Raw genomic sequence first — 25,588 nt, 5'->3', positions numbered from 1 at the left:
TTTTTGAGCAACAAACTCTTTTGTGCCAACAACCCATCTGGCGTGTCAGGTTAGAGGTCACAGACACTTTGCATCAGAAGGTCGCTGCCTTGTTGCCTGTCTATGTGCCTTGAGTCACTTGTTAGCATCTTAGCTTAACATTCAAATACAGTAGACGCCCCTACAACGTAAATAATCCGTTCTGAGAACCTTTATGTTATAGGGATTTGATGTTACAGGAAGCGTAAAATACATGTAAATAGTCTAATCCGTTCCAAGATCTTCCCAAACTCACCCCTTTGGCACTTCAAAATATTCCAAGTCCACCTAATATGTCTTCCAAAAAAACGTTAGCATAAACATAGTAGAGTAACATTCCAATATAAAATAAGGTAATAAATAAGATTACTGTAAATGAATAAAACTGAAAAACAAAAACAATCCGACCGTTCACGAGATGTCTTGATCAGGAGCGCAAGTGGAGGCAGGAAGGAGGAGGAGGACTAGCCTGAGTCGAAACGCGACTCAAAGAGTCTAAGAGTCATCTGGTCTCACAGACAAACGCACACACACTACACGATAATGCTGTGTGCTAAATTTTAATTTAACTTAACTTAATTGTTTAAGTTAGATAAAGGGGGACTACTAAGAGGAAGGAGTTTGAAGGGAGAAGCCTGTCTCTCACACAAACTCACGTACGCCCTGTATAACTCAGCCAATGAGATGAGAGCGTAGGCGGTGCCCCGATAATCAGCCAATGAGATGAGAGTGTAGGCAGGGCCCCGAAAATCAACCAATGAGAGTGTGATGTGTCAGAAGGCGTCGCCAAGTGTTAGTCTGAACTTGCACCGACTTGAGGCATTAATAAAGTTGATTGAAAAATAAAAGACTTGCACTGATTTGACGCTTTACGTTATATAGAATTTCCTCTGTAATATGAAGCAAAAACTTTACATAAATTCTTTATGTTAAGTGGAATTGATGTAAAAGGAGGTTTATGTTATGCGAGGTACTACTGTAATACATAATGTATTTTATATTCCCTGATATCCAGTCATGGAAAAATGATTAGACCACCCTTGTTTCTTCACTTTCTTGTTCATTTGAATGCCTTTGTTTGGACAAATATAACAATGACAGCAAAAATAGCTCATAAGAGTAGCTATTCATGTAAGGACACAAGCGATTTTGGTTATTATCAAGTAGATCATGGAAGTTGCTAGATATCAGCTCTCAAATGAAACTCTTATGCGCTATATTTGCTATCATGCTTATATTTGCCCAAACAAATGTACCTTTGGTTGTGCCAGGCGTGAAAACGGATCAATAAACTGAAGAAACAAGGGAACTGAAGGGAGTACCAGTTGTCTATCAGGAGTAAGGCGTTCATGAAAGATGTTTAATTGTACAAATACATTTTTGTAATAATACAGTATTTTCTTATATGGTGGCAGGGAGCGTTTTTGTTACTCAACTACAGAAAGTACCAGGTGTCTGTTATAGGTAAGGCGTTTATTAAGGAGAGAGCCTTTACCTGTGCAAAAGCATTTTTGGAATGAAATGAAATGAAATTCTGACTTTTGAAAAAGACAGGCACTATCTTTTTAATATGCAGCATATGTCTCGCATTGTTTATAGCAGCAAAGGTGGACTACCATTTTTTTGAATCTGACTTCAATAAAATTAAATAACATTTCTCAACACAACAAATATTACAAGAGTGAGTGAGTGAGTCTCACATTTGCTAATTAATGTACTTTACAATGAAAGTTGAATCCTGTTGAGTGCAGATACAGTATTCACTTTGATCTGGGGCCTATACTCTGCATGTTCATTACTTTTTGACACCTTAACGTTAACTATAACATCATCTCCTTTCAGGGAGTTTGATGGGTTCCTATGCAGACAGGAAATTCAGGCTTCGTCCACTTTGAATGGTCCTTGATGCCTCCGCTGTCATGTTAGACATTGGCTCAGTTTCTACCCTTTTCCCTAAATGATTAAACCTATGAAGACCCTAATGGAGGGAGACGAGAGGGCCCAGCAAATTTTAAAAGCGTGTAAATCAGATTCAGCCATCCATTGAATGAACTTGTAAATGAATGCGCCATGCTGTGTAAATTGTATGAATGATAAATATTCATATCGTTACCTTAAGGAAAGGGCAAGGGCGTTCATATCGGGTCCCACCTTATTGCTGCTTTATGGGCTGCTGATTTGCATTTCTTATGGTCATAGATTATGTAAAAAAGATATTGTCATTGCCCCCCTGCTTTGAATTCATCCTCTCCCCACTCATTGTGCGTCGTCTCGCACACATCAGGTCACGTCATGATAGGAGGCGAATTTGATTCAATCTAACGAGAGTTTAACTACAAGATGTTTTTTTTTCCATATTTTGCTCACCTCATAATACATAAGCTAGGTCAGGTGTACCCATACTACTGGAAATCAAAGGAAGTGGGGGGCCACTTTCATATTTGTATGTATTTTTAAAATAATTTTGTAAAAAGGCTTGAAAAAAACGATATATAATACAGTATACAGTATATAAAGACAAAGCTTTTTTCTCGTTATTATCAACATTTCAGCTTATTCTCTTAACATTTTGCCTTTTTGCTCTATTTTTCCCTTTTTTTCTGTTTTTTGTTTTGTTTTCTACAATGTGCCATGGGCCAATAAAAAACAAGCTGCGGGCCACAAGTGGCCCCCGGGTCGTACTTTGGGCGTACTGAGCATCTCTCAGTGTGATGAAGCTGCAATAATAAACACATCGGTGCCAATCCAACGTAAATATTGTTATGAAGCATTGCTGCTAATTTATGCCCGTTGCTTCTCATACTTGTGCCCGTGACCTAAGATGAACCAACTGCGGGGGAGGGTAAAGGAAACTCCTCAAGTGCTACAGGGAGATATCTGAGCACGCAGCTATTTATATATCAAATATGCCTTCGTGCCACTTTGGGGCATGAAGGCTGAGACAAACACAGCCTCAAATGATGCAAAGAAAAGAACATTAAGTGGAAAGACAGTGGACGCTTCATGAGGTGCACGTCTAAATAGCTGTGATTCCCAAATGATAAACGGCATATTTATACAAAACATCTTCAATTGTTCCAGCGAGGGCCACATAGTGAAAAATGAAAGGACACAAGGGCCACTTTGATATTTTCTAAAGCAACACATGTGCTGTAGATATGCTAAGAAGTTATGTGTATTTCAATATTTCATGAAAAAACTGCATCTCAGCTTATTTTCCCCCCAAAATTTCAACGTTCTTCTTCAATAATATTCGTAATTTTCTTTTGATAATATTGTATCTTTATTCCTACCACATTTTGACTTTATTCCCATAATGTTCGAACTTTTTCCCAACCATATTGAATATAATAATATAATATTATAATATTATTAATGAAAATAATATTTCTTAGAATATTCCAACTTTTAAAAAATACCGTATTTTTCCTTTAAGATTTCAACTCTATGCTACAAAAACATTATTTTTCCTTGATTTTATTCTCGTCCTTTTTTCTTGTAGAATGACTTTTTTCTGTTAATATTTTGACTTTATTTTGGTAACATTACAGCTGTTTTTTTTCTATTTCTGTTGTTGTTTTTCATCTCTCTTCTTGTAAATTTTCCTCTTTTAGTTATGACTTTATTCCCATAATATTTCTTACTTTATTCTTATAATATTGTAAATTTTTCCCAAAATTACAACTTTATTCCTGGTTTTGTTTTTTTCTCTTAATATTATGACTTTAAAAAAATGATGCTTTTTTTCTTTAATATTTCACCTTTTATGGGACTGATTTGATGTTATTTTTCCTCATAATTAAATTTTTTTCTCATTAGATGACATTTTTTTCTCTTAATATTTTAACATTATTCTGATAACATTATATATATTTTTTTATATTTTTTATATGTTTACAAAAATTACAACTTTATTTCTGGTTTTGTTTTTTTCCTCTCTAAAGTAGTAGAATGACTCCAAACACCGTACTTGGCCAATAAAGCTGATCGTGGTTTTGCATTGCTGAGACTCGGAGAAGGGGTGGAATTAAATAGATTCCACTTCCTCCTGCTCCCTTTCAGAAATGTTGACTGGTGAAAGTGTAAGCATGTGATACAGACCAGTGAAACTCTGGCATGTTGGAAATAAAGTAAAGCATTGCATCAGTCTCATATTGGATGTCATTACGTTAGTTCATTATTGCAGGTGTACCTAATGTTGTGTCCGGTGGCTGTATCAACCAAAATGCTGCATCCAAAGTCAAATCTTTGTGCCTTGCTGGTATAATTGACCTACAACGGGCATGATAATCGACCTTGCCGCCACCAGGACAAGACAGGCTTTCTTTGGTGCTGAGCCAGCAATGTGGAGTCTGAAAGAAAATTGGAATATAATGGGGGGATGTGTGAGTATATTCATGGGGGCAGGGCTGCGTCGGAAAAGGAGGGTGGGGGTTGTTTTTGCAACATCTTGTCATCATTAGTATTCAATATTAGAAAATGGTGTCAGCATCGAGCCTTACCTCGCGTCTCTTATGTCTCTTTCCTCCACACTCCATCCCCATCATCGTCTCGCCGTGGTACCCAGCTGCCTCTTGCACTTCCTGTGTACGCACGCTGCCAGCCTCTGACGCATGGATGTTCCTTACATCATCGCTTTTTTATTTTTTTAAGACATAACCATATTTGGAATGTGCCTCCGTTCCACCGAAACACATCCTGCACCACATTGAGAGCTTTTTTTAAATATTTGGGTCATCTTGTTTAACTCCAGTCGATAGATGCCCGCCTGTGCCTTTTATACAGAACACAGTGATGCATGTTGCTGCACTAACACAGGAGAATGTCAAAAAAGGACTGTTGTGGAATACCATCGCACACAGGCGACATCACGCCTGTTACGACTGATAAGACTTCTGAAGCTGTTTTAGAGGAAAAAAGGTGTAAAAATGCCGGCTTTTAGAGGCAGTGTAAAAAAAGGGATTCTGATATGACATCCAAAGTTGTCCAAAGGTTTTGTGTCTGTACAGAATTTGGTACGGCTTTTACCGGCAGTGTAATAGCCGTGATAGCGATACTACCTCTGAAGGGCAGATTGTACACAGGCAACGTCCTGCCGATGTTAAAGCTCTGATCACGTACCTATCAAGGCTTTGGTGACTTCGGTGCTGTTCAGACAGAACAGTGACACAGACAAAAATGGAAAAAGGTATTGCATTCAGATACTGATACAATCACAGAAAGCAAAAAATTGCCACATCCTCTTCGTCCTCCATTTCTGTATCAGTGCTGTTTATACAGAATAGTGACATCAAACTGCAGGCTATTGCAGGCAGTGTATATAAATACTATCCCAGAAGGTACACTGTAAAGAATTTGTAAATTTACAGCAGGATTTCAAAATTATTTAACTGTTATTTTTTTTAAAAACCCAGTAATTTACTATGAACATAAACAAATTACCCTCCATTGGCTGTTTTTTTTTCACAGAATGATAACTCATCCATCCACACATCCATCCATCTTCTCATCTTACCCGACCTCGCAGCCTAAGCAGAGAAGCCCAGACTTCCCTCTCCCCGGCTACTTCGTCCAGCTCCTCTTGGTGGATCTCGGGCATTCCCAGGCCAGTTGAGAGACATAGTCTCGCCAACGTGTCCTGGGTTTGACGTGCACTGAACACCTCCCCAAGGAGGCGTCCGAGTTTCTCCCGGATGACAACGATTCTCACTTTATCTCTAAGGGAGACCCCAGCCACCCTATGGAGAAAACTCATTTGGGCTGCGTGTACCCGCAATCTTGTCCTTTCGGTCACTACCCAAAGCTCACGACCACAGGTGAGGATAGGAACGTAGATCGACTGATGAATTGAGAGCTTTGCGTTTCGGCTCAGCTCGCTCTTCACCACAACGGACCGATACAGAGCCCGCATCACTGCAGACGCCGCCCCAATCCGCCTGTCGGTCTCACATTCCATCCTTCCCTCACTCGTGAACAAGACCCTGAACTCCTCCACTCAGAATGATAACATATTCCTAAACTTCCACTTTACCCTTAACCAGTCGTCCAAATTGTGAATCACATTACCACACGGTGTTTGTTGCACTGTGGGAAGTTTCACCTGAACACATGCACATGCTAGATCAGCACTTCTGCATCCATCCACATCCTGCTAATCATTTGGCGAGTGACAGTTTTATTTCATTGATAACTTGGTGCAAAGTTTTTAATTGATGTTTTCAATTTGCTTGCATTAGCCTACTGTTACGCGCGTGAAAAAAACCTTAGTACGCCAACTTTCGGGTGCAACACCGCACGCACATTTTGCCGTAGCGCTGTCCACAACAACACAACACTTCCGCATTGTCAATCAACCAATCACAAGGATTTAAGTTTCAGGCAAAACCGCAGGAAGCAGGCTTCAACTCTGGATGGTTAGCCGTGATGGCCACATTATTTGTGAGGGGCTGCAACCCACCTTCTCAAACCCTACTATACACTGTTTTCTACATTTTACGTCTTCGGTCTACAGTACCGAGAAGAGGCAGCTTGCACACTTGAATTCACCCAGAGGTAAGATTATTTGTCTTATCTTTTCAATGACATGTTATTGGACACAATATCACAAATAATCACAATATACTATCATTTTTCAGGTGCCAGGCTGGATGGGGCAAGAAAACCCGTAGTCGCCATAGACACTTTGCTGAGGCGACTCACAGATTTTCAGTGAACTTCATCTAAGAAGTCAGAGGTCAGACTTCAGAGACCTGCCAACGCTGAACACTGACTGAAAACACTGTTAGCGGTGACTCTTGGCACTGTTGACAGTGTTGACAGCAAGATGCTACTGTTATCACATTCTTCCACTATTTATGGCATTGTACATTGTCATTTTGGGCTGAAAAATGAGTGGCTTAGCAGCATGCTTGATTCAGAAAGCATATTTTGTTGCAGTTTGTGGATTGTGTCAAGACTGACTAAATCAGTCAACTGTTGTCACTTAAAAAACAGTACATGCTGTACCATCAGTCACCGAAGCGAGCACACCCCTCACATTTCAGTGAACATTTTGTAACAATTCATCTTCTCAAAGGACACTCAAGGGATCACTGTTGACATGAAACGTGCACATACTTCATAAAGTAGCCGGTGTACAGCTTGTATAGCATTTCTACTGTATAATATTGTCCCTGGAGAAGATGTCACTTACAAAATGTTTGCTGAAATGTGAGGGGTGTTCTTAACTTTTGTGACAGACTGTACTTCATTTACAGGACAAAACTGTAAATTTTAGTGGCAGCCAAATCTCATATTTGCCAGCTATTGTGGAATATCCTCACAAACAAGTGTCATGCATTGCTGCCTCTTTTATGGCTTTGATAATACCTCTGGGGTGAAAATTTGTCTTAGGTCAACTTAGGTGCCGTTTATAGAGAACATCAACACAGAACAAAAGTGTAAAAATGCCATCTTTAGCTTTTTCAGACAGTGCAAAAGAGACTTCTGATACTACCTCGGAAATGCGGTATTGTGGATTACGGTTACACAGGCGTGAGATCATGCCTCTATTACAGCTATGATAGTCGGAAGGCTTTGATGACTTTGATGCTGTTTATAAAAAGCAGGTGAGACGGAAAAAAGGGAGGACAAAGGCCTGGCTTTACCAGCAATATCAAAAAGAGCTTCTGATACTATGAGAAGAAGGTAGAAGGCAGATAATAATAGATAATAAAAATAATTGCTGGGCCCACTTCACCCTGTTTCTTCCGTATTGGTGCCGTTTATACAGAACAGTGACACAGAAAAAAAGGTTGAACAATGACAGCTTTTACAGGCAGTTAAAAAGAAAGATACATAGGTTGATAGTTCAGTGGGGAGATCGTTTTCTATTGTGTATTATGGCTGCTTATGAAACCAAAACATCAAAGCTGAAACGTGAGTTTTAGGAGATCCAGCTGTCCCTAATGACGCAAACTGCTGTCTCTATTGGACAAATTTGACATCAGCCAAATGTTGCCTGTCCTATAAATAAATATATTGCGTCCTGACTACGCTCCAAAGTGTCGGAAGATGGCAGAGTGTCAGTAGTAGGAGGCTCGCCTTGACTGTTGCGTTTACGTCCAATCCACCAATCAGCCCAATGAGCTGAGAGCGCACCGCCCACTGACTGTGTCGTAGTGTTTTTTTTTCTTCCTCTTCCCATTTTCACCTCCGCCTCCTCCTTTGAGTGTGTAGATGGTCACATGTTGTTTTCCCTCCCCAGTCCGGCGGACACTAACAGCAGCAGCAGACATGTGTTATTTATCGCTGAGCTGTGGGAAAAGCAAGAGGAGGATTGAAGCTTAGAAACAAAAAGCGCGTCGTTTTTTCCGCTTTTCACTTCCTAGTAGTAGTAGTACTAGTAGAAGAAGTATGGCGAGTCCGCCTAGCGACGCCGGACCACCGCTACCGGCCACCGGCGTGAAGAAGTGTGGCTACCTGAGGAAGCACAAACACGGACACAAGCGCTTCTTCGTGCTGAGGGAGCCCGGCGACGGCTGCCCTGCCCGGCTGGAGTACTACGAGAGCGAGAAGAAATGGAGGAACAAGTCTGCCGCCAAGAGGGTCATTCCGCTGGACTGCTGCCTGAACGTCAGCAAGCGAGCGGACGCCAAGCACAAACATCTCATCGCGCTCTACACCAAGGACGAGTACTTTGCCGTGGCGGCGGATAGCGAAGCCGAGCAAGAGGGCTGGTACCGGGTGTTGACGGATTTAATCGCAGAGGGGAGAGAGTACGACGGCTCGGCGTCCAATTCCGCGTCCTCGCTGATGGGATTCGACGAGGCAAGCTACGGGGTGATCACGCCGGTGAGCGCCGCCTATAAGGAGGTATGGCAGGTCAACATGAAGTCTAAAGGCTTGGGGCAGAGCAGGAATTTAACCGGCGTGTACAGACTCTGCCTATCCAGTCGGACTATCAGTTTTGTCAAACTCAACACAGAAGTGGCCTCAGTCATTTTGCAGCTGATGAACATCCGGAGGTGCGGCCACTCTGACAGCTTCTTCTTCATTGAGGTGGGACGCTCAGCAGCCACAGGACCCGGCGAGCTCTGGATGCAAGCCGACGACTCTGTAGTGGCACAGAACATCCACGAAACCATCCTGGAAGCCATGAAAGCCATGAAGGAGCTGTCAGAGTTCCGCCCGCGCAGCAAAAGCCAGTCGTCAGGCACCAACCCCATCTCTGTGCCCACCAGGAGGCACCTGAACAACCTCCCCCCTAGTCAGACCGGCCTCCTGCGGAGGTCACGCACCGACAGCATGGCTACGACGTCGCCTGTAGGTAAATTCTCCTCCTGTCGAATACGCACAGCCAGCGAGGGCGACGGCACCATGACACGCCCCATGTCCGTGACGGGGAGCCCCCTCAGCCCCGGGGTCCACCGCACCCTTCTGAGCAGGTCTCACACCATCACAGCACGCCCTTGTCGGACATTTGAATCCTCCTCCCTCCAGCACAGTAAGTCCATGTCCATGCCTCTGTCTCATTCCCCGCCCACGGCTGCCCCGAGTCTAGTAAGCCTGTCCTCTTGTCCAGATAGTAGTGCTCCTCGTCCCTCTAGTTGCAGTGCCTCCTTCTCTGGCTCCCCGAGTGACGCAGGTTTCATATCGTGTGAGGAGTATGGCTCAAGCCCCGCAGATGCACGGGACCTCCGGCTGCCTCTTACATTCGGTAGCAACACCCCTGAGTCTCTAAAAGCAGACACTCCCCCCTCGCGGGATGGCAGTGGCCTTGAAGGATACATGGTGATGGAGCAGCAGAGTGGCTATCGATGGTTACCCGAGCTGGACAAGGCTTATCGTAAACGCACATACTCTCTTACCACCCCCCGCCAGCAAAGGTGTCTCCCCCAAGTGTCGTCAGCCTCACTTGATGAGTACACACTAATGAGGGCCACGAATACGAGTGGAAGCCAGTCTTCTCGCAGGTGTTCCCCTAAAGGAAGTTTCCCTGATGAGTACAGGGATGTACAGAAAAGTGACAGCAGTGGTTACATGCCCATGATGCCAGGCGTGGCGCCTCACACCTCAGGAGCTAAGATTGACCCTTACATGCCCATGAGCCCCATGTGTGTGTCTGCTCCTAAACAGATCATCAACCCGCGAATGCACTCCTCGGCAGGGCTGGCCCCGCATGCGGACTCTCCAGGCAGCATTTCCCTGGAGGACAATGGCTACATGCGCATGTGGTGTGGCATCAAAATGTCAGTGGAGAGCACTGATGGAAAGCTGGCCAATGGGGAATACCTGAACATGTCTCCTGTGGACCCTCTGTTGTTGCTCACACCCAGAGACTGCACCCTCAGTACTTCTGGAGGAGAACCCCACCCCCACCCCCAACACCAGCACAGACAGCCTTATTCTCACAGCACCCTCCCGCATTCACTTAAAGGCCAATTGCAACGCACTGGTTCCACTGACACTGACCAGTATGTAGTGATGTGTTTACAGAGACAGAGGATAGAGGAAGAGTCCAGCTACTGTCCCGTCTCTCCACGAGACTCTGTGGCATCACCGGGCGGAACTCCTTCATCTGCTCCCCCTCCTCTAAGAGTGACTCTGAGTGACAGAGGCATGGCTCACAGGAATAGGGCGTGTCGGCCCACCCGCTTGGCTCTGGATTCCCTCAGAACCTTACCATGTATGAGCGAACACCCGCTCCCCTCTGAGCCACGCAGCCCCGGGGAGTATATCAACATTGACTTCAGCAGTGCTTCCAGTGACGTGGTAACATCCACTGGGGCCACCAACAGGGGATCACTGCCACTCTCGGACTATGTTAACGTGGACCTTACCTCACAGAAAACTGTGGACTCCGCTGCTGTGCGTGCCACAGAGCAGGAAGAGGAAGGAAAAAGCGCAAAGGTGAGGGGTGTGGTGGATGAATATCCCCTTCAGCATCACAAGGTACAAGTCAAGGATGACTACACTGAGATGACGTTCAGTTCTCTGTGCGCCACTGATGCCGCCCCCGTCCCCACCAGCCCCACCGCTTGCATCCAGAGACTGAGCCTTGACAGCAGTCTTGTGGTGGACGGGGTGCCACCTGCGCCAGTGGACTCGTTTCTCCTCCCTTCTATGTCTGTCACCCTCGCAAACCCTCACAAGGGTGCAAAAGTCATCCGAGCTGACCCTCAAGGACGCCGCCGACACAGCTCAGAGACCTTTTCCTCTACCACTACTGTCACACCCGTGTGCCCATCATTTGCCTACGACACCAAGCGCCACAGCTCGGCCTCAGTGGAGAACGTATCCCGCAGCGTGAGGAGCTCCGAGGACCAAGACGAGGACTACGTCAGCAGCAGCATGTGCAGGGAGACGTCTGCGGGCTATCAGAATGGACTCAACTACATTGCCTTAAACTTGATGGAGGGTACCCTAGGAGGGTGCAGGTTAGGGGACTGCGACGGGCTCCTGAGATTCAAGCCGGGCTGCGGCTGCAAAGACGGCATGAACGGCTTCAACTCCAGCCCTTATGCCAGCCTGGGATTCAAGGAGACGACTGCTGCCGCCGTTAAAGGTGAGTGCCTCTGCAAGTTGTACACACACACACACTCTCATTCAAGCAGGCTTTCATTCATGAAGGGAGTGGTATCATCACTGGAGTAGGATCTGTCGTAGTGCTACTGTGTACTCTGCAGATTGACTCGCGGTTGCTTAGCAGCGCTCGGCTCATTTTCATTCCTGAGTTGTGAAAAATTGTGAGAGCGTAGTGTGCCAGCTTGCCTGCCTGCCTGCAGCGGGCCACGTAGTTGACTGTGAACATCCACTGCTTAGCCCAAAGCTGATCATCAGAATCCATGTCAGCCTAATCAAAACGAACATCGCATTCTTTTCGGCTTGTTGTTCAACAGCATAGCGACCTACATACCATACAGTACTGCAGTTATGCAGTTTTATGTGTCACGGTGACCGAGGGAAGTTGTTCCAAACATGGCTGTGAGGTGCAGGCGGCGATGTTTAGTTAGGATTAGTCACTCCCCCGTCACACCCATGACACATGGAGAAATCTCACAGCGGCGTGATGTGGAGGAGTGCTGTTTGCTCTACTTCTCCACTAAAATATATCTAGAGACCTGTCCACTTTTACTATATTAATGCTTCAAATAGTTTTAATGGATTTCTTCTGTTGCTTGAGCTCATAAGTCACTTGTGGTTGGGTTAAATTGAGCTCCGGTGCATATGCTCTGCTAGTGCGGTTCGTTTCTGGCAAGTCTGAATGCGATTTGAGATGGGCCTCGATCCGCTTGCAAGTGAACTGTGGTACTGTTCGGTTCACTTGAGCTCAAACGTGAACGACCAAAGGTACAGACAAGTGTTAAAATGACAGCAAGAAACATGCAGAAATGACAAATGAGAAAATGCGGAAGTGAGGACTCTGCTCTGCTCGCTCCCTCTGTGTGTGTGTGTGTGTGTGTGTGTGTGTGTGTGTTGACAATTTGTCTTTAAACCTTTATTTTAGAAGCTTTTCATGAAATCTAAGCTGGTAAATTAAGCAGAATATGAAAATAACTTTAGTATTCAACCCATTCCACGTCGTTTTGGTTTGGAATATTTGAGTTACGTCACGGAAGCTGCCCAATCAAGTCATTAGTTACTTTATGCAAATGTTCTTTACTGTGCAGCCTTTGATCCCATGAAAATACCAGTGTGAATGCTAAGCGAATCACATCGAAGTAAGCACCAAGTATCCAAGTATTTTCTTTTTCTGGTCCAGGCGTAGTTTAAACCTGATCAAGTGACACCTGCAAAGAAACTGCATTTTATACCTCAGTGTAAAAACAGGTTTATGGCTCCTCTATTGGTTGCTATTGTGTTTTATATGGCTGAATACTACACAGTTGACGCCTTGTCTTTCCGGGAAAGAACAGTTGCAATCAAAATATCACCTTTCACCTCATTCTCTGTGCCGTTGCATCACTGGCTTTTCATGCCTCTCTAAAAGGCAGGGATTATTTACACGGATAGGTGACCTAACAGGGGCATGTCAGAAGTCGCTGTTGTCTGAAAAAGACAAATCCAGCGACGGGACTTTTTAAGTACGTCCTCCCTTGGTTGGCAAAAAACACAATGTCCTAATTGCTGTTGTTAGTCTGTGTGCAGGTTCTGTCTCTTCTTCTTCTTGTTCAAACGGGAGCGCTCGGTGCAAGTCATCGGGTTCCCCAGAAAAACAAGTGAGTCAGTTGTTTATCAATTGTCAGGTACTGGGTTTCAGGACTGGAATGCGGGGCAGTGTGCAAAGGTTGCTGGGAGAGGTGAATGCTCACTTGTTTTTCTGACCTGGCAGCATGGAAGACTCTGAAGGGGGATGGGAGGGGCATTTTTTTTTGTTTTTTTAATTTTTTTTTGCTATGACCAACTTTCAAACCATGCTAAGCCTTTGCCACTGGTTATATCAACACATGGATCGGTTATTGTTATGTTATATCATGTTATGCTATGCTACGCTTCCTTATGAACAAAACCTGACATATTGACCACTAAAAAACTTTTTAGAAGATGAATATTTTAGATTTCCAGTATTTGTTCGCAAACATTGTGTAATTGTCACATTGTGCACGAAGAAAGGGCATTTGACTACAGTTCCTCAATGGACTAGAAGGAAAATTAAAGATCAGTTAATTGATAATTAGGGCCCGAGCACCCCTTTTGGCTGGCTTCTACATACTCGAAAACTCACCTGATTTTTCCTTAAACTTGAGAATGTGACGTAAATGTACACTTAGAGTAGTTGTTTTCAAACTGAGGCTTGGGACCCAATACATGTCCTCGCTCAAATATTTTATTAAGTTTCATACTGTTGGAGTAAATGTGTATATGCTTTAGGTTTGTTTGTTTTTTAAATTGATCGTCTGGCGCGCAGGGATTTTGGATGCATATGAGTTGCAATAAATTCATCTGTGTGTCGTGTTCTTTATAATTTATCATTGTTAAAACATTGTATATTTTTTAAGTTAGGGTTATGGGAAGGTATGGGTCTCCCCTACTTTGACTATTACTATTACTACTACTACTAGTACTACTACAACTTCTGCTGCTACTACTTCTCAGGGAAGAGATTAATAGCGTCTTTCTTCCTCGCTCTCACCGCCCCCGGTCCAGTAGTTTACATTCCCTTCAGTGCTTCTCATTTGAAACAGTAGAAACTTAAATCCCGTGTCCTCATTTGGCATTTGCAGTCACCCTGTGGGGGGTGAAGGGGAGTGAGTGAGTGAGTGAGTGAGTGAGTGAGTGAGTGAGTGAGTGAGTGAGTGAGTGAGTGAGTGAGATGGTGTGAGGGGAGGCAGTTGCTGCTTTAAAATTCAACACATGTCAATATATGGGGGGTGAATTCTATGTATTGCCGTGTGTGGAGTTTTTTTTAATGGGGGGTGTGGGTTTCTCCAAACTGAGGGTTGGGTCCCAAAATGGGATGCGGCGTGAATTTTTAATGGGTCGTTGATTTAAAATGTAATGTTTTATTGATCGTCAAGCAAACGTGTGTGTGTGTTTTTTTTTTAATGAAATAATAAAGTTTATGTACAGCAGGGTGTCCATTGAAAGAGCTATTCAGAAAAAAACTTGCTTTGGACACTCCTGATGTCAATGTTATGGTAATGCAGGATAGAGCTTAGAAAAGTGGAGTTGGTGGGTTGGTTGTTTTGGTGCCCCGACTCGACTGTTTAGCTTTCAGGACACGCCTCCTGACCTCACTGACAATGTCAACTTTGAACTATTGTGGGAGAGGCTTCAAGAGATGCAGCCATTTTTCATGAAATGTCCCTGTGGAAGCTTACAAAATTGTAGGTTAGACCACCTTTTCATCAGCCACCCCCGTCCTCTCTGTTGTAACAGCCGTCTTGCATGCATGGTTGCTTTTAGGGGAGAATCTGACTCACTCTCTCCTTGCCTTGCCGAATTTAGCAGCCCAATACACACACACACACCGTTCCACTTTGTCGGTGCGTCTTCCTGTCTGCATATGCGCAGCCGCCAGCAGATGGTCGAGAGTGGGTTGTGTGTAAAAGGGGGGAGGGAGGGGGATTCTGTCAGGAGTATTTGCACCTGCCCCACCAAGCAGCACTCACTGGTTATCTGGCTCTTTTAGGAGGAGAGTGACAATACGCTAATGACCGGCCACCATCTGCCACAACAACAGGGAGAAGGTGGTGTGTGTGTGTGTGTGTGTGTGTGTGTGGGGAGGGGGTGTGTTCAAGAAACCCCTCCTCCTGTTTTTTTTTTTTTGTATCCTTCCCCCTCCCCGAATCCCCGCCTCTTCTCTCTCCAGGCATCCCTTTCTGTTTTACAGAAATCATGTGATGCAACCAACCCAGCCCCTCCTCCTCCTTTTTCTTCATTGACACACACATGCTATATTTGGCGTTGAGCATATTTTTTGTTGCGCTTTGCTGGCTTCTCACATGTAACGACGCATGTAGCAACTTAAGGTAATCATCTATGATGAGCATGAATAATAATATACAGGAGATGTACGCTACAGATGTAAAGACTCTCGTGTATTCCCAACACACAGTGCACTTTTTCCGACGTTAGTTCTCCAAACAAGGCCTCGCCGTCTCTATTTGATGACACACAATAGACGAAGGGAACACTTAGTTTCTTTCTTGTCTTCACCTGTCCCGGCGTACCCCGCCCACCCTCCTCCCCTACAGGCAGCATGATACATAACTCTTACGAGTACACAAGGGCGGGATGTTCTGTTCGCAAAATCAACCCTCTCCTCCATTTAGCTCGCAGGTAAGAAGGCTTACCTTCATTTCGGGGATTAAACATTGTTGAGCAGCTTGTTTTGTCTAGAGCTGGAGTGCTGTGGCCTCTTGAGGGTGAACTTTGACCTACACCAGGGGTGTCCAAAGTGTGACCCACGGCTGTTTTTGTTTTTTATTGCCCCACGGCACATTCTAAAAATATTATTTCACAAGAAAGCTAAAAAATAGAAGCAGCAGCAGCAAATATAGAAAAATCAGCTCTAATTTTGTATGAACAAAGTCAAAATATTACGAGAAAAAAAATTGTAATCTAGCAAGGAAAGTTCGTAATTTTACGAGAATAACTGTAATATTATGAGGAAAGTAACATCATTTTTGGAGCATAGGTTGAAATATTTAAAGGTGTTTTTTTTAATTCGTATTATGATTTTGCAAAATTAGGTTGCGGGAAAAAGTCAAAATATTATGGGAATAAAGTCACAATTACGAGAAGAAAATTTACAAGAAGAAAGTTAAAATAGTTGGGGGAAAAACCACAACTTGTAATATTATGAGGAAAAATAGGTCATTTTAGTTGCATAGAGTCGAAATACTAAATTAAAGTATTATTTTATTTAAGTTGTAATATGAGAAACATAACAAAATAAAGTTGTAATTTTTGAAAATTAGGTTTAGTATTATTGGAGTAAAGTCAAAATATTCTGGGAATAAAGTCATAATACGAGAAGAAAATGTGCAAAGATTAAGAGGAAAATTGAAATATTTGGAAAAAAACAGCAGCAAAAAGCAAAAAACAGAGCAAAGAGTAAAGTTCATACAAATAGTATGCTTTTTCACTTATACTGTATCACGAAGCTGAGATGCAGTTTTTCTTCAAGTATAAAATAACGTCTTAGCATATCTTTACAAAATATCGTTTGGACACCCCCTGACCTCCACTAGTCACAAAGTCAAAATATACAGTGATGGAAAAAATGATTAGACCACCCTTGTTTCTTCAGTTTCTTGTTCATTTTAATGCCTCATACAACTAAAGGTACCTTTTGGTTTGGACAAATATAACAACGATAAAAATGGCTCATAAGTGTTCATTTTTTTTAGCAGTACGATGCTATAGCTATTCATGGAAGAACTTTAGCGATTTTGGTTATTTTCAAGGTGCACGCTTATTGCCCTTGCTTATTGCATGGTTATTGCACAGTTATTGTACAGGATTATTGGAGCAGTTTATATTCTGGAGTCTTGACAGCTGCAGGAAGGAAAGACTTGCGATATCTCTATTTATGTATCATCCTCTCACTGATGGAGCTCTTTAGTGCAGTGAGTGTGTTTTGGAGGGCATGGGGTCTGGGAATAATAATAATAATAATAATAATAATAATAATAATAAATCTATTAAAAAGCCTGAATTTTCCCTATTTAAGAAAAAAAGGACATTGGTGCCTGTCTCTAGAGAGTCCATTGCACTTTTTGTAGATATCAGTTTATTTACTTAGTAGCATGCTTAGTACAACATGTTGACTCATAAAGAGATGAAAATGATAGCTCAGCTATTTGATGAAATTACGCAACACGACAACATAAATGCCGAGCATACTTCAGACGAAGGCGTGGACTTTGTTTTTCTTGTCGTAGGTAAAAGCAAAGGGTATAGTGAACTGATGCGTTAATTCCACAGGTAGACTGTGTCAGTGCAGTATCTCACGAAAGTGATTACACCCCTCACATTTCAGCACCAATATTTACGACAGTATATCTTCTATAGCAACAGTATGGATGTAGTATCCACTGAAAAGGAGTCAACACACAGCCATTGCATAAGTGAGTGGCGAGTTAATTCTGTCTTTCTGTCAAGCGTGGTGGTTGTAGCGTCATGGCCTGGGGCTGCACGAGTGCTGCCAGGACAGGAGAGCTGCGGTTCATAGAGTGGAACCACGGCGTCCAACATCTGCTGTAACATTGTGAAGCAGAAAGTGTTTCCAACTTGCTGTTGAGCCCACACACGCCTCCAAGATGACAAGTGCCTTGCTGAGGAAGCTGAAGATGAAGGCGTTAGTACTGTAGGTCTCCTCTAGACCCGAACCCAATTAAGCACCTGTAGGGCATTCTCAAGGGGAAGCGAGGTGGAGGAGTGCAAAGTGTCTAACATCGATCGTAGAGGAGTGATAGAGGATTTCAATAACAACCTGGACAGTTCTGGTGAATTCCATGCCCAAGAGGGTTGAGGTTAAGGCAGTGCTAGAAAACAATGGCGCTCACACTAAATGTTGACACTTGGGACACCATTTTGACATGTCCTCACAGCGTGGCTGTCTGTTGACTCATTTTCAGTGGATAGTAAAGCCATACTGCTGTACAAGCTTTACACTGACTGCTCTAATGCATATCTATCGCATATCTAATGCATATCTAGCCATATACAATGCTTTCTATACTAGATAACATTAAATCCTGGCTGAAATCTGAGGGGTGTACTCACTCTTGTAGGATACTGTAACTAATAGGTATCCTTAACAACTACTACTATTCAAAACCGATGTTGTAGTTGTTTTGTCCTTGTGCCCCCGTCGTGAAGGTTGAGCCCGGCTGGCAGGCTCTGTTTTTGTTGTTGCAGGCAGAGGTGTGGGAGGTCAGAGGTCAGGAGGCAGTTGCTGTTTGTGTAGAGGAGAGGCGCTGCGATAGACAGCCAGCTCAGGGAGGAGCCAGTTTGCCAGCCAGCCAGCCAGCAGGAGGCTGGAATGTAAACACAACACATCCCAGCCTGCTCATCTCTGGGAGAGAAAAGCTGACATCACTTTTGACATTTGTACTTTTACAGTTTGTTTGGTTACATGTCAACAGCCTTTTGGAGCCTGAATATACAAACTTGAAATTGGAAAACTGGTGTCGAATTGTTGATCTAAAGGAGGCAAAGTGGAGTGCACCACTTGGCTGCTACCAGCAGAGGCGCTGTGGATTCAGTCTTGACTCGTTTTGCTGTCTGAAGAAGTAAAACATGATGTCAGCAACTACGTCAGCGCAACGCTACCAGGTAGCATTATTGTTTTCAATAAGGCCCTGGCATGGAAACAGGAGTTTGGGACATTCAGTAAGTGAAGAACATAACAATGAAATGATTGATTGTCAATTTCCATACTGATACAATACAGTCGTCTTTCACTACATCACGGTTCGAACATCGCTCCCTCACTCTGTCGCGTTTTTTAAAAAAAGTATTAATAAACGATCGCTATTTCGTGGTTGACTACGGGCTATAGTTAGTAAAAATATATATATATATATATATATATATACACTATATTGAAGCAAATGTTACATACTTAGGCAGCTTTATTTTACGATGTGTAGCGAAGCCTGTCCTCCCCCTGTCCATCCATAACATTCAAAAGTCTACTTTATATAATAGGAAGCTTTCAAGGGCACATGTTTTTGGGGCAGTGATAAAAACACATTTTACTGCAAATTATTGTCATTAGGCAACTTTACTTTAAGACCTGTAGAGAAGCCTGTTTTGTTTTTGTGTTTTTTTTTTAGCTGTAAACCCCGTATTGCATCGGAAAAGACCAGGATGCTAATAATGCGCCCACCCCCCTTTGAGCCAGGCTAAATTTAACCTGCTAGAGCTAAATGCTTAATAAATAATGAAGAGAGTGAGTGAGGGTAAGTGGGAGGACGGCAAGGGGGTGTGTTTATGTGTCCCCCGAAAAAAAGAGGAGGGTTGTAGGAGCCATTGGGTGCACTCCTTGATGGACCACCGGCTCTTTCTTTCACTCATGGCCCCCCGACTCCCACTCCTGTTCTCTGACCACCACGTGTGTGTGTGTGTGTGTGTGTGTGTGTGTGTGTCTGTGTGTGTGTGCGTGTGTGCGCTGTTGTTTTTCTAGCTTTGTGTGTGTGTTGAGACATGATGACATTTATTTATCGGCCTCCTCAGGACTGCTTTATTAATCTTAAGCTGTCAAATGAGTCATTTTCCCGGCAGATCTCAGTCATTCTCACCCGAGTGTTTGCCTCGACAGGCTACTGTCTGGACCAGCCCTGACGCACACACGCACACACACACACACACACACACACACACACACACACACACACACACACACGCATACACACAGATTGTTATGGGCCGGCGGTCCCATGACCTCACTGCATTCCCGTTTCTCTCAGTCTGGTTGATTCTGTTACTGTGGTTTTTCCACCTTTCACTTTTTTGCCCTCTAAAGAACCCAAACACTGAAGAATTTTTGTTTGTTTTGCGCAAAAAGTAGTTTTATTACGACATGATCCTCCCATTTTTGCAATTTATGGTGCAAACTACAGAGAACAAAGTGTGTGTGTTTATAGTAGGAGTGTGGTGGGGAGGCGGGGGTCAGCTAGGACTGAATGAAAGGTTTGTTTTAGAGACGATCACATCCAGCTTTGTGAAAACAGCTCTTGTTCGCCTCCGGGGGGTGGGGGCGGGGCGGTTGGGAAGAAATGCGACCGGCCGAGCTGCTGTGATTGTGTGTGTTGCCGGCTGAGACTTCCTGTTTGATAGCTGCATGCAAATGAAAGCTCTCAAACAAGTGCATGGGGGCGGGGGCAAAGGTCAGCGCTGTTTTCCACCGGGACAGAAAGCGACACTGTGGCAGGGCAATGAATGAGAATAAGTAAGACGTCGCAGCGGTGGGAGTGTAGCGTCATCGGCCTTTTCCACTTGACCAACACTAACAAGATGCATCGTAGACATTTTTACATTCAAGTAATAATCTCAGTCCGCTTCACAATCGTGTTGGCATCTTGCCGTCAGATGACCTTTCTTATGAGTTTGTATTGTGGGTGGACCAGCCAGGACGCCAGAAGTGTTGCTTCAGTGATGCACACTCACGTCATCAGACAGGATGCGATGAATGGGCGGGTTTGTTGACTTTGATCATTTCTGACCACGTGTTTGTCACAAAAAAAAAATCTATTTATATTGCTGAATTCTTACAAAATGTTCTTCTTTTGTGTATTTTTTTAGATGATATTTGGTGTCGTTTGATGTATTTATTACATATCTTAATTATTTAGTTTTATGATTTTCCACACAGTCTTTGATCTAAATAATTTTTATATATATAGTTACTGTATATATTTGAAATTTATATATTTTTAGATACATTTGGTTTTTCATGTTATTTATAGTTTTTAAAATATATTCTTTTTTATTAGAAAAATATGTTATATTTTATATATTTTTTCTTAGAAAATATATTTTCTAAGATTGTTTTTAATCATAAATTGTATAAATATAAAATTAAAATGATCTAAATGTATTTATATCATATTTATAAATGTATAAAGTTTGTAATTTGTATTATATTGTTTTATTTTCCATATATTATATTTATTATAATATATAATATAATATAATATAATATACTGTAATATATTTCCGTATATTGCATTTTCCTGTCATTTAAAAAAACGGAATACAATAATAAAAGTACATTTGAAGTTGCTGCTGTGCCATATTAGGACATGTTCCTCAGCATTTTGGCAAGTAAACTATACAGTATAGGGGGCGCCCTGGAGCAGGAAAACCCCCCCCCCCGAAAGGATTTGCCAAAAAAAATGCAACTTCTTCGAGCGGGTTCACCTTAGGTTGCTACAGTCCTCTTGCATGGGGGCCAAGTGGGGCAGTGACCCCCCAGATACAGCAGATGCAGGCATTGTTGGGATTTGCTCCAAACCTTGCAACATGCATTGCTGCCACCTACAGTACTGCCTTATTATGACTTTTTTCCCATCAGATCTGCCATTAAACATCATAATCATTTTATTTTTCCAGAATGAAGGCCACTGACTCCGCCCCCTTCCTGTCCTGGTCGTCAGGTCGGGCCAATGCAGCCTCGGCAACAGCTGGACCACGCACTGCAGCCGATGTCCTCGGACACCCCCCCCACCACTTCTCAGCTGTCGTCTCCAAGAGGTCACGGGGACTGCGGTCATCACCATAGCAACACGGACACTTGACCTTTGCCACAAATCTTCCTTTTGAGGAGCCTTCCGACGCTGCTGCTGATGACTTCAAACAAAACTTGTTGGTAACTTTCACTTATCTGTGTATGCGGCGCTGCAAAAACGACTGGACGTTGACGATGTTACCATGAAGAGAACCGGAAAAGACACCGAACCAAACCTGGAGACCGCATGCACACGCGACAAAAGATACAAATAAACTAAAGAATGCATACAAAATATTTATTTATTTATCTGGGATGTATGCATTTGGATTTCCAAATGTGTGATTTCTATAAATAATAATGAAAAACAAGGTGGCATTTAGGTACATATTTAAAAAAACAAATAAAGAAAGAAACCTACCTCAGTAACAACAAAAACAGGTTGGTTAACCCCCCCATAGTTGATAGAAATATATATAACTAAATATTTATTTTCTCTTTTTTCTTTCACCAATCCAAAGCCTTACTCTCGCCTTGACGGGCCGTTAAGTTTGGACCTTCACCATCGCAAAGAATGAGCCACTCTGAGATTTCCATGCTACATTTATGACGCAGATATGATGTATGATATCATTTATTGATCACACAGACCCAAACACTGCAGCCCCACCGTGGTAGAGCAGCACACCTGTGGCCTGTCATCTGAGCCAAAGTCGCAGCACCTTCTCACACTTTGGACCCGTTCACCTGGAGGCCCCTGCACACCGCACAGGAAGTTATGACCTGTCGGGTGAAAGCGAATGTTCTTTCAACGTCTTTGCATGTCCGAGCTGGGGATGGGCACGATACCGTCGCATTCACAATCAACCCATGAGTCGAATCTCAGTGTTCCATTAAGAAAGTAGGAAAGCACATTTTGTTTTAAAAATTACAATAAAGTTTGTATTGTTCAAAAAGACAAACATTTGTCTTTGAACAATACGACCCCATCCACCCCCCCAATCATACAATTGTGATGTTTTTACTTTATTCTTGGTAAATTGGGACCTTTTCATAAAATGTGGACCTTTTCTCATATTTTGACTTTGACTTTTTCTTTCTCAGAAACAGAATATTTCTTTCTCAGAATGTTCTGACTATTTTTAGAACGTGTAACTCTGTCAAATTCAAACGTTTTCCTCCTACATGTCGTATGTTGGCTTTACTCTTTATTCACTTACTTTTTCTCCTATTTTGCCTTTGTCCCGAGCAGATGATAACTGTTTTCTCTTCAAATTCGGACTTTCTTTTTCACAATTTATTTGGAGACTTTAGTCTTTGAACATTTTTATTTTTCACATCATAAAATTCCACCTTTTTCCCCCCAGTATTTGGACTTTATTCTTTGTAAATTATTTCAACTCATAAAATTGAGACCTTTTTTTGCTGATGATTTTACTTCATTCTTCTTTTGACTGATGTTACGACTTCTTTAAAAAAATTCTTAAAAACAATTCCTTTTTAATCATAAAATTATAACTTTTTTTTCATATTTGGACTTAGTTATTTTGTCATAATATTGTGACTTCTTTGTTTATGTAATATTTCCACGTTAAGTCTCGTAAATGTAGAGAATGTCTCCTGGATGAATGAAATGTGGTCAAATGACCATCCCGAGTCGTAACTGGACATCTCACACACACACACACACACACACACACACACACACACACACACACACACACACACTCACCTGTTGCCTCATTGCGGCGCCGAGCCATGTGGTCAACTTGAGTCCAAAGCTTAACAGCAGCCCACAGCAGGGCCTCGCGCCGCCATTTGGGAAGCCTCGGGAGAATCCCGGCGGAGGAGCGAATGCTTGGTCTTGCACTTACAAACTTCTGTAGATTGTAACACAAGACGCGTTGAATGTAGTACACGCTGCGTTCCGAGGTTGGGAACGCACAAACCCCTGATTGAACACCACAATATGCAGTGAAAAGACACAAAAAACGGATCCAAACCTGTTTGCTGTTGATCTGGATTCACTGGTACTTAGAGAGTGTAAATAGTGTGAGGTTAGAAAAAGAACACGTGAAATGAGTTCTGCTGTTTTGAAGTGTACATAGTTTGTGTTGGAGTGATACAACAAAAGCACTAATTAAATTATACGCTAACCACTTACGGTTTGGCTCTTATTTGTTCTTTTCTTTTAGAACGGAATAACTCTCATGGGATAGTATTGTCAAGCACCATGCCACCATTTTTTCTAATGCTGTAACTCGAGTGCAAATTTTGAAGAAACAAATTGAGTTTTTGGCCTCTGCTTAAGGTACAAACGGCATATATGCAATATTTACACTTTTGAAAACATGAGTTTACTTACCAAGACGTACCAAATGTACAAATATTGTGCATAATGTTTATTAAACATCTGATTTTGATGGCGTTTTTATCGAAATCTTTTTCAATTTTTTGCTAATGGAGCCCGTCGGTGTTTGAGCAGTGTGTGTTTTTTTTGTTGTTTTTTTGCATTTGGGTCGTACATCTTTATAAAAGCATCTAAAGGTTACTATTGCTTACTTTTTTTGCTGTGTTTTTTCATTGTAAATATTTCACATCTCGAAGAATTATTATTATTATTGTGATGCGACTAAGAGATGATAATTTAAACTTACGTCTTTGCTTTAGATTGTATTGATTCTTTGTAGTCACATGAAATAAAAAATGATATTATTGAAGAAAACAGGCTTGCTTTGTCTGCTTCTTCACAGACAGACGCTTCACGTCTTGTAGAAATCAGCTTGCATGGAGTAGAAGCTGTTTTAGCTGCAAAAGAGCTGGGACAACTCTTACTTCCATTTTCACTTCCTGTTGGCGTCCTGATGTTAGTCTGTATAGTGCGCCTTTTTTTTTTATTAATTTAAACAAAACCATCATAATATTATGAGAATAAAGTCTTTTTAATGAGTCAGTGTTAAAATTCCCAAACCCAACGTAAATAATCATTTTGCAGGAATAATATGTCTTTATTCTTATTAAATGATGCATTTTTAAATGGCATGAAACTGACTTTTTTTCTAGCAATTTTTTTTTTAAATTTCCAGGCTATTTTTCTAAAATTACTGGAATAACTTTTCTTGTCAAAAATTGTGACATTTTTCCACTTATAAAATTCAGACTATTTTCCTCATCATATTCTAACCATATAAGATATAGTGTATTTATTTCTATAAAAACTCAATTAAAAAGTATTGATTCTTCATGGTAACATTATTTAAAGATTTTAAGAGAAAATATGAATTTTTCTTGCAAAATTACAGCCTTTTTCTTGGAATATTACAACTTTGTTATTATTCTTATTAATATTAAATGAGTTCCTTTTTTATAAAATCCTTGACTTTTTTGCCATAATATTGTCTTCTCTAAAATCATTCGTTTTTTCCTCCCAATAGTATGACTTCATCGCTATAAAATATATATGTTTTCCTCGTAGTTGTTTATTTCTGTGAAATAAAATTAAAAAATCTGAAAAATGTTTCTGAATACAGAACTTTCCTAGGGATATTATGACAATGAATAGTATAATACAAATAAACCTATTATTATTTTGTCATGAACATTCCAAAAGTGTGTGTGTGTGTGTGTGTGTGTGTGTGTGTGTGTATCCACATAGTAAGCATGGTCATAAAGTAGTTGGTGGCCCAAGGGAGCCATCCTCTTATGGACAGCGACTTGCAGCATCTCCACAGGAAATGGTCTTCTTCCGGAGAGCTGTCTGGAATGCCGCGTGTACTTACGTGGCCGTGTGTGTATTTTAAAAGCTAAGATGCTCTGAGGCCATTTGAGGATGACTTACATCCCCCATCACCCTCCCACTCCTCCACCAGTACGACAACAATTTTGTGTCAAGGGTGTGTGTATTTATTG

At 42.2% G+C, this 25,588-nt stretch overlaps 1 protein-coding gene across 1 annotated transcript; it reads left to right on the top strand.

Annotated features, from left to right (window-relative positions):
• The first annotated feature begins 8,214 nt into the window (after positions 1-8,214).
• On the top strand, positions 8,215-24,404 carry irs2b (insulin receptor substrate 2b). The gene is made up of 2 exons (XM_054787695.1): positions 8,215-11,563; positions 21,565-24,404. The coding sequence occupies exons 1-2, from the start codon at positions 8,413-8,415 to the stop codon at positions 21,567-21,569; spliced, it is 3,156 nt and encodes a 1,051-aa protein (XP_054643670.1). The 5' UTR covers positions 8,215-8,412; the 3' UTR covers positions 21,570-24,404.
• The last annotated feature ends 1,184 nt before the right edge of the window (positions 24,405-25,588 follow it).

This window comes from Dunckerocampus dactyliophorus, chromosome 9 (genome assembly GCF_027744805.1).
Source record: "Dunckerocampus dactyliophorus isolate RoL2022-P2 chromosome 9, RoL_Ddac_1.1, whole genome shotgun sequence".
Taxonomy (NCBI): domain Eukaryota; kingdom Metazoa; phylum Chordata; class Actinopteri; order Syngnathiformes; family Syngnathidae; genus Dunckerocampus; species Dunckerocampus dactyliophorus.
The sequence above is the reverse complement of the archived record's forward strand: the minus strand, read 5'-3'. Positions and strand labels throughout refer to the sequence as shown.